Source organism: Euphorbia lathyris, chromosome 2, assembly GCF_963576675.1.
Source record: "Euphorbia lathyris chromosome 2, ddEupLath1.1, whole genome shotgun sequence".
In the NCBI taxonomy this organism is placed as follows: Eukaryota; Viridiplantae; Streptophyta; class Magnoliopsida; order Malpighiales; family Euphorbiaceae; genus Euphorbia; species Euphorbia lathyris.
Genome location: NC_088911.1, coordinates 101,889,335 through 101,898,641, shown reverse-complemented (window position 1 = coordinate 101,898,641; position 9,307 = coordinate 101,889,335). Strand labels below are relative to the sequence as shown.

The 9,307-nt window shown below is 43.5% G+C and overlaps 1 protein-coding gene and 1 pseudogene across 1 annotated transcript; one reads left to right on the top strand and one right to left on the bottom strand.

Annotated features, from left to right (window-relative positions):
- Window positions 1-4,153: 4,153 nt before the first annotated feature.
- LOC136219180 (small ribosomal subunit protein uS10m) lies at window positions 4,154-5,871 on the bottom strand (the record flags this gene model as incomplete). The annotated part of the gene is made up of 2 exons (XM_066006462.1): window positions 4,154-4,769; window positions 5,599-5,871. Coding segments are annotated over 2 exons (354 nt in total), but the record flags the coding sequence as incomplete, so codon positions are not given.
- Window positions 5,872-6,936: 1,065 nt separating this feature from the next.
- LOC136217315 (PHD finger protein MALE MEIOCYTE DEATH 1-like) lies at window positions 6,937-8,755 on the top strand (annotated as a pseudogene).
- Window positions 8,756-9,307: the final 552 nt, after the last annotated feature.

Sequence of the window (9,307 nt, the reverse complement as noted above, 5' to 3'; positions counted from 1 at the left end):
TTCTGCAGCTTTCACAGTCCCACTTCTCCTCTATTCTTCTTTCTCTCACATTCTTCTTTCTCTCACAAAGAAAGACAAGAACGGGTATAAGGTGGTGGCCTAAGCGCGTTGAAGCTTACATCATCCTACTGAAAAAGGTTATGCTTAACACATGAAAGTCGAAGGTTTAGTTTACGAAGTAGAGTGAAAGTTTGGAGCACATGGCATAAGCCAAAGATCCCGACTCTAAAAGCTAAGGAGATGATTCTGGTTAAAGCGGGCATTCCTCAGAGCAAGGAAAAGCCCTCTCTCCGGAACTCAGAGAGCTATAACGGCTAAGCAGCACCGGCTGAGGTATTTGACTTAGGATCTCGTGGCCGGCTAAGAGCTTAAATTATTACATTTATCTCAGAAGCTACTTTCCTACTTCCTTTCCTGCTATTCTACTTCTACGATCGGACTTTGCTTTCAACTGCTTGGCAATTTCTTCTTTCACTAAACTGGCCCATTCAGGTCTCAGACGTCTCATCTTCTGCTTAACTGCTTTCATACTCGGATCTGTAGGAATCCGATGCTCTGCTATCTGCCGTTCAACCCCAGGCATGCCGTTGTAAGACCAAGCGAAGGCGCTCACATGTTTCTTAAGTGTTTTTTTTTATGATTTCACTTCTTTCCTCAGAAGTAAGTTCACTAGATATCGAAACCATTTTTGGTTCATCAGCTGTATTTAAATTGACTTCATGCAATGCAATGTTATGAATGCTAAAGACACTACTTGGAGGATCTAACAAATGCATAATACCACTATCAGAAACATCGCACAAGTAAGCAAAAGGAGACTTCATTGCATTGAGTTTGTTAATCATTACATTACTGGCATTGAAAACTGAATAAACGTTAGTATCAAAATCCTCCATGATTGGAGGTTCATCCACCATGGCTTCGTCTTCGGTGAACAGTTGTCCCAGATCAGCATCCAGTGCTTCAGAATCTCCGGTGCCAAGAATATCCATCTGGAGATAATCAAACTGCGCTTTCATAAAAGTAGCCAAACCCCGGAGAGCTTCATCAGCCTCATCCGCAGAAGGCTTCCCAGACTCTTCTTTCATCACTAGGCTAGCTAGCTTATTGGCAACATCGGCCATCATCTTCTCAACCTCTTCCTTACCGGAAGGCATGTCACCCTCAACTGGGCTTTTCGAAAGCCTCGGATCATTGACAACTTCGGTCAAACATCCCTTCATAACAATCCCATGTGTTGGGCTAGAAGGTCCACCGTCCTGATTCTGACTCTTCTCAACTTTGGCCAGAAAATCATCCTGAAGCTGACGGAACTTCAACATGAGCGGGCTACTCTCACTCTTGGAGAAATCCACAACATCACCCATAATCTCAAAACCGGGAAGCATTATCCCGTTCACAGTCACAGGTTCTGCATGACCATCATACGGCGTCGGCCTAGCTTTGACAAAAGTATCAATAAGGGTCCTCCTTTTCCCATTCTTCTTCAACTTCCGGGGCTTTGAGTGATCATACCCGAGCCCGTGTTTGTGAGATTAGCCTGCTTCAATATCAAAAGAAGGACGGCCTTGCTGATTCTTCCCCAGCCCTAAACCTGGCATGAAATTCATCTTCAATAGAGCATTGGCTACTCCGGCTGGCATATAGTCGTCATAAATACCAGCTACTTGATATTCTGAACCTGATCCTGCTGCGGGATCATCAACCTTGGCTTGATTGCCAAACGATGCTAGAAAAGCTGAGTGAGTATATGCCCAGACTCGGGCAGTCTTGGGAGGTAAGTTGTGATACCAACTGAGTGCTTCTCCTGTTAGAGTGGAGGCAAAGTGACTCGGGATACTGACTCCAAGTAATCCCGTCTTCCAACCTTCTTCACTAAACCAAGCCATATGGTCGATTCCTGAACCAATCCCATCAAACTTCGGACGATCCTGACACCACTCCGGGTTACTCTCCTTTTCAACATCAGCCCGTAGATCAATCTCTCCAACAAAGAACTCCGGGTTTTTGACATCAATTTTCACCTCAGCATTCCCTTCAAAGAATGTGTCAGAGCTGGTCACATCTTCCGAGCTTCCATGTTCGTCATCGGCATCATATCCCGAGGAGAACTGGCCGAATCTAACAAAATAATCCCAACGTCTGTCGGACTCATCATCTTCAGTCACATCATCAATGGTCATCATAGCAATCTGATACTCTTGGTCATTGCCGTTCTGAGATCTTGGAGACAGCGTTGGAACATTATCATCACTACTGTCGTCGTCAGGGTTGTAATCTCTTCCGACCCCGAAACATGCTAAGAATGCCAGTCGGGTGAGTTCCCAATCCCGAGTTGTTCTGTAAGGCAAACAGTGATACCAGTGATAAGCTGACCCAGTCAGAGTCAACAGGAAGCACTCTGACATGCTCATGTTTTCACAACACTGAGTAGTGTGGTCTTCCAGGAACTGAGCCATATGTTCCGCTCCGGGGCCTCGCCCGGTATACCTTGATCTAATGATGCCTTCGAGACTTTCCAGAGCATTAGCAGTCTCGCTTGAGGCAATGTTGACATGCCGGATTTCTTCTACTATACCATCGAGTGTCACAGAACTCCCTTCACTGATACTGCCAAGATCATCATCCGAGTCTAGTGGCTGAGAATAACAAAGCCATTCATCACTGGTTCTGTCATTAGTATATCCTTCGTAGCTGGCTACGCGGCGCGTAAAGCTGGCTGAGGACCGATCGGTCATATCTGAAAAACGTTGCCTCGCGAAAGTCGCTGTGGCGTGGAGAGGTCAAGCGCCCCTCTCACAGGCTCCGCCGTTGGATCATTAATTGGTTCAAGGGGCGTAGCGCTGGAACTATACCTTTGTCCCACCTTCCCTAAAAGCAGCGCCAAGGCTTTGGTTTCTTGGCTCAAGAGATTCTTATTCCCTTTCCCTTTGTAGACTGACCGCTATTTCTCTTATTTAGCCCTTAGGCAAGCGAAGTCCTTTTCGGGTGAGGAGTCTTTTCTTAAGAAGGCTTGCTCTTGTTGTTCCCGGAAGGACGGTTCCTTACTCGACTTCTAGAGGAAGGTGCTGCTCCCCCCATAGATAGTCTCTACTTTTGGCTTGAAGCAGCGTCTAAAGGTAAGTGCCCACGAGAACCCTTTGTGGCTGCTAGTGAAGTGCTATCTCGATTGAAGCTAGATAGGTCAAGCTTAAGACTAGGAGTTTCCATTGGAGTTAGAGGTGGGATAGATCTCGTTCACTCTTGAGTTGAAATCTATGCTCGATTGCAGCTATCTTCGCCGGGTGAGCAAAAAGCATTTACTTTGCGCCTGCCACTCCTACTGATGAATAAGAGGCCACTTACTTGGTAGAACTTGAATCATAATCTCTTTCATTCTCGGCTTCTTTCTGAACACCTATACTTAGAACTTAGAAGTATAGTGGCTTTCGCACCTGCTCTCTTTTCAAGTTTTATACCGTAAGATGAAAGATTTTGCTTTTGATACGGCAAAGGAAAAAAATGGATATCTTAGCGCCGGGGGGCAGTACTCCTTATGGGTAGAAGTTGCACTAGCACGAGATGCCTTTAGGACTTCGGCTTGGAACTGCTGCAATTGGATCAGCTGGCTAGCGTTAGTCTAGGAGATTGAAAAAAGAAATGAAATGGGTTGCCTTCTTTCCTAAGGAGACAGGGACTGCTAATCTGCCTACTTGCTTGTCTTAAGCATACCAAGAAAGGGAACTTCTACGCCATTTGGATGGCCAAAAGAAGGAATTTTACTAGAATAGAAGGGCTTTCCCCCTTTATCAATTAAAGAGGCTTTCTCTCTCACTGAATTGAGAAAGTCATCTAATTATCTTTACTTATTTCCTCCCTGCACCTATAAGATAACTATACCCCCACTTAAGGCTTCTTTCGAGGCAGTTAAAGATGGTGGAAGGACAGCATTCAAAGAATTTAATTTAACAATTGCCTGTTGAAAAAATCCTACGTTAGAACCAGACTTTCAGCAATCCCAGAATGCGGGTGGCAGTGGGATGTCCTAAATCCCTTTGATGAATCCGGGTAAAGTACTTGAATCGGGCTTGCTAATATGTAATGGTAATGGTCGGTTGCCTCTCCTAATAAGCGGGAAGGTTGAATTGACTTCCACCGAGGTCTACGGTTCGCTATTTAAAGGATATCTTTCTTAGCATTTACTACTATATTATCATAGAATCAATCCCGAGAAAGGGAAAGTAGTCCGATCAAGATCGACTTTCGACCAACCCGAGAAAGGGTAAGTAGTCCGATCAAGATCAACTTTCGACCTGTGATCCTAAGCCCTCGGTTCGGTATATTCCAGAACAGTTCAATGTGATTATTGTAACTTCGGCCAACACAAGATGAGACTTTACCACCGTGGAGCGGCTTAAAGATGAGGGGGAAACTCAGTAAGATGTCGGAGAAGCGAAATATACGAGATTACAAACGTAGATTGCTCGCGGCTAAATATGAATTGAGACAAAAGCTTTATAATTTTGTAAAGATCCCGATCTGCCTAGTGATATGCGGGACAAACATCGTTATAAGTTGTCCAAGTTGCCAAGAAAAAGTTCCTTTGCACGAGTAAGAAACCGATGTATTTCCACGGGTCGCCCTCGTTCCGTATATGAAAGTTCTTTCGAACTAATGCCGACGCAACGCAAGACCGCAAGGAGCTTACTTCAAAGCAATCTCTGGAGTTTTCCCTTATCCGAACGGGTCTTGCAAGAAAATAGGATTTCATATTGAGCTCCAAATATACGCTATTGGGATAGGATAGCTCCTACTAGCTCTCCCCCCCTAAGAACCGCACGTGCGAGTTCCCCCGCATACGGCTCAAGTGGCGAAGGCCCTTTCCTTCGCGCTTGGTAAGCGCTTCGCTGTAGCCAAGCTTACTGCTAGCCTATCGGCTAGAGCCAAGCTTCGACCGCGACTGCTCGTCGCTTCTGGCCGCCTTATTCCGTCACCCGAGATCCAAGTCAGCACCGGAAAATCTCTCTTTCTTCCTCGCGGCCGGGCCGGCTTGGAAGCAAGCTACTTGTCGCCTATCTCCCCCCTTTCTCTAATAATAAGATAAGCTGTGTAAGCTGTAAAAGCTCCTTCCTTCAGCTGGGTGAGCCTTCGCTTTTTGGATCATCTTCTGCCCAATGCGGTACCCTCCCGTTTTTTGGTTCCCATTGAGTTTACCTTGTTTACAGGTCGACCCAATGGCAGCAAGAAAAGGCGATCTTGTGCTATACTCCGGTGATCTCTTTCCTACCGAGGCACGCAAACTCCCATCGTGTCCCAGATCACATTCCGTGTATCGAAAAGGGAAGCCTACTCATCCATCAGCTCTTCTCGTAGATCGGTGTGGTTTTACGAAGCGTCTAAGCACAGTTCACTCGCGTTGATCAAAAAAGAGCTTTGCCGCCACTCCTTAAGGTTACCTGTTGTATCATACACTTCTTTCTTGCATTCTTTCCCACGCTTCATACTGCCCTCTTTCTCTTTCTTCTTAAGGTAAGGTAAAGGGCCAGGCATGGTGGGGTAGGAGCATCCTGTCGGCAATCTTTTTGGCTTGACCAAGAAGTCTTATGTCCTCCGAGTCGCACGGCGTTTTAACCGAAAGAACTTCTTGCGCAATTCATGCGTTTTTGTTTTTATGACCAGAATTTTTTTCTTGATTTCCATTTCAAATTGTTCTCTGGACTTTTTATCAATATGAGGTGATCGTAACACAGTATATAAGACTCGTGATTCAGGCAATCCAATCTTCTGTGTGTAAGGTGGAAGCCCCCAAAAATGGTTTTCCAAAAAAGGGTGATCAAAAGATCGAATCACTATGCGTATCTTAGTGGTCGTTACTTTTGGTGGTCTTTCTTTTTAGCTGACTCCTCTTCCTGTTCTATTAATCAGAAGCATCCAGCAGCGCCACGCCGGTTTAGAATTAGATTCAAACTTATCTCGCCCCATTTCATTTCGCCTATGTTTCGCCTATGTGATGTGAATATGAATGAAGACGATTCGGGGGGGGGGGGGTTTAAGTTCGATAAACGGAAGACGAGGGAGAAAAAAAATAACAAAAACGGAAAAAAAGAAGACGGTTCGCCGATAAAAATACCCAGGGCTGTAAATTTTATTTAAACTTCTTCTCTATACGATAGAATATTTTAAAATATAGTTATCTTATTGACTTTTTCTTCTCCTTCATAAGTCACGAAGAATAAAATGTAATGTATGGAATACGCATTTTTCAAGATTCCACTCTAGTCATAGTCATGAAGGAGCGTAGGCGATCCGAGGTAACCGACATAAGTCCTGGGGCCCGCCGCTTTCTTGATTCACAAGATGACTAAGAAGTTCTTTGCTTTTGCTTCTCTTATGATATTTCGAGTTAGCGATCAAAGATCCAATCTCTAAGTATATAGATACCATACATATTTCTTTCTAATAGCATAATATCTGGGAAAAAACGACTCGATTTTCTATCTGTTCATTACTTTCTTGTAGTGTGAAATGAAATTAAATGCTGTAGAGAGAATTCATCTATATTGATATTTCTCTTTCAGGATGTGAGATCCACTAAAACCCCGTATAAAAAGTTATATATGGTAGGATCAGTTCCGTAGGTAAGAAAAGCCTTAGAAAGGACAAGCAAGCCGCTATGCAAGGACTAGCCAAAATAGAAGGAGAAGTGCCAAAATTGATACTTTAGTTTCAGTGGATGTGGATACCAGAAGGAGAAGAAGTGACAAAATAGAGAGAGATAACGAGGAACAAAACACATTGGAACGAGGCGATGAAAGACGGCATACGGAAAAGAAAAGAAAGAAGACTTTCCAAGATACCATAATAACCTATCCAAGATACAATCACTATCATCCAAGATCACATCCACCCCTATCCAAGATAACATCATATCCTAGTACAAGATACAAGATACATTCAATGGCAATCGCTATCGCTAGATACAATGGCTATGTGGCTGTGGCTATGGCTATCGCTATGCGCAGATCGAGGGGGGAGAAGGAAGATCGGGGATCGAAGAAGAAAGAACAGAAGGTGTAGAACCACACTACCGTACTACGCAGAACTAAAACCTAAGAAGAAGGATGCTCTGTAACCAATATCCCAACCGAATCAATTCAGTTAGTTCCAATCTTCAACTAGTTAGAGAGAGAGGAATTCGGGTCTCCACCAATTCTTGAAGCTTGTAAAAAAAGAAAGAGGAGGCCGAAGGTGTAAAATTTCCATAGCTTTGTCGAATCAAGCAGCACAATCCACCCAGCTGGTTCTTTCTGGAATAACATCAGAAGCTTTCTTCAAGAATGTGCTGAGCTGTAGGATTACACTGTAGCCGTTATGCCCATTTGGTGTACTCTTCTTCTAATCCAAACTAATAATTTAGTTTTCCCCCAAAAATACCATTTTCCATTGAGGAGAATGTCCACTTCTCTCCCAATCCCTTCTGTGATCACAGCAGATGCACTAGTTAGTTCTTCTTTTTCTGATGAATATACCTGATCCTGTTGATGGAGACTGGAACAGGAGATTAGAAGACGGAGTTCTTGATCTCCAAACTCATCCACGGTTTGATTCATTGCAACGGATAGGGCCATTTGCTCCGGCATAGAAGGGGTTCTAAAAAACTCTGCGGCAGAGAAATAGTGGACCTTTGGGATCGTTTTTGCTCATATTTAGGAGCTAGGTAAACTTAATTGAATTTTACTAGTTTCTGATTTATTTTTTTTTGTTATAATTAGATAACCAATTTCTTTCCTAATTTGCAGGAAAATCAATGTGGAAGATATTTCTAAGAAACGATCAATGGATCTTCGCCTTCTCTATGGAGTTGCATATGGGCATCCATGGTTTAGTAGATGGGGCCATAAATGCTGTCGTGGAAGCTTTGGTGTTGGAGAGTAAAATTGCAATGGAGCAATTGAAATTCTCAGCTCTCTCGAACTAGATCAGATCATTCAAGATTTGAAGAACAAGGAAATAAAGCGGATAATCAATTACTATAGAAACTTGAGTGAAACCCAATTGATTGCATTCAGAGATCTTCTCGCTTACTGTCAAATCCTGTCCTTGCGCACAAAAGAAACGAAACACAAATCTGCCCGCAAATGACTACTTATATTCTGCTTCCAAGTCTTCTGCCCGATTAATAGATATGCAAAAGAAGGTTGTGGTGAAGCAAAAAAGTGGGAGATTAAAAAACTATAGTTTAGTTCTTTAGTTGCTACATTGGATAGAAGATGGCCTATCAGAGTATGCAGTTGAGGTAATTGTGAATCAATTGAAGGAAAAGAAGGCTGATTAGTTCGGTCATGAAGAAATGACTCGACAAGAAGTAAGAAGTGCAGCTCGATTGTACATTGGTGATACCGGTTATGCCCTCAAATCAATGAACAATGTGATTGTTGGAAGTTATGTTGTTCGTCGTGCAGTCAATCCTACCACAAAGATCCTGGAATACTCAATTGATGAGCATGTAAATGGAAATGGGGTGCGAGCCAGAAGTAAAATATTCGAACCACTGATCGATGGATTACAAGTGGCTAGTCCAAGTTATCAGTATTCGATTCTATGGCCTATGTTGTTAGATAAAACCTTAAGTGTGAACGAATGCTCGTAGGTGATCGTACATTCCAGTCCTGAGAAAGCCTCTCTGCTAAAGGAATTTTCTAGTCAGATCAACACGCCTAGCTTGCTCTTATAAGAGATTGAGAATCTATCCCACCGAAAACTGACATAACCACTTGAGGGAGACTTCGGATGAGAAAGATTGAACCCACGACGACGATTCTTCCCACGGAAAGGCTTGAAGCTCTTATTGGTGCCCTAGAGAAGAGGAATTCCTATAGTAGGGGAGACCAGTCGATTCAAATCGAAAATGGGGTAGTACTCCCGGTTCACCAGGTTTGCCACTAAAACTAAGGCGATGGAAATTATTGAAAACCAAGTCGGCTTTCGCGACTCCATGGGGAATACCTTCTCTACTAATTAAGAATAGTTGACGAAACTTTCTTTGATTTGAGTCGTTCCATTACATTTGAATTCCTTTTGTAAGCTCTTCATTCCTCTCTATCAAGCGCGGCACACTAACTATATGACGCTCTAAAGCGTGTGTAACAAACAGAAACTTCTTCAACCGTGGTCCGGCTTACCGCTCACCCTTTAAAAACCGGCTTTCTTTGCCGAGGAATTCTGATTGAGAGGTAGTAAGCTCAACCAAGGAGAAAGGGGGCCCTATAGGGCTTAGACCCTAACCAGAACAGTAGGATAGCTCCGTAACCAGACAGAGGTGGCCCTA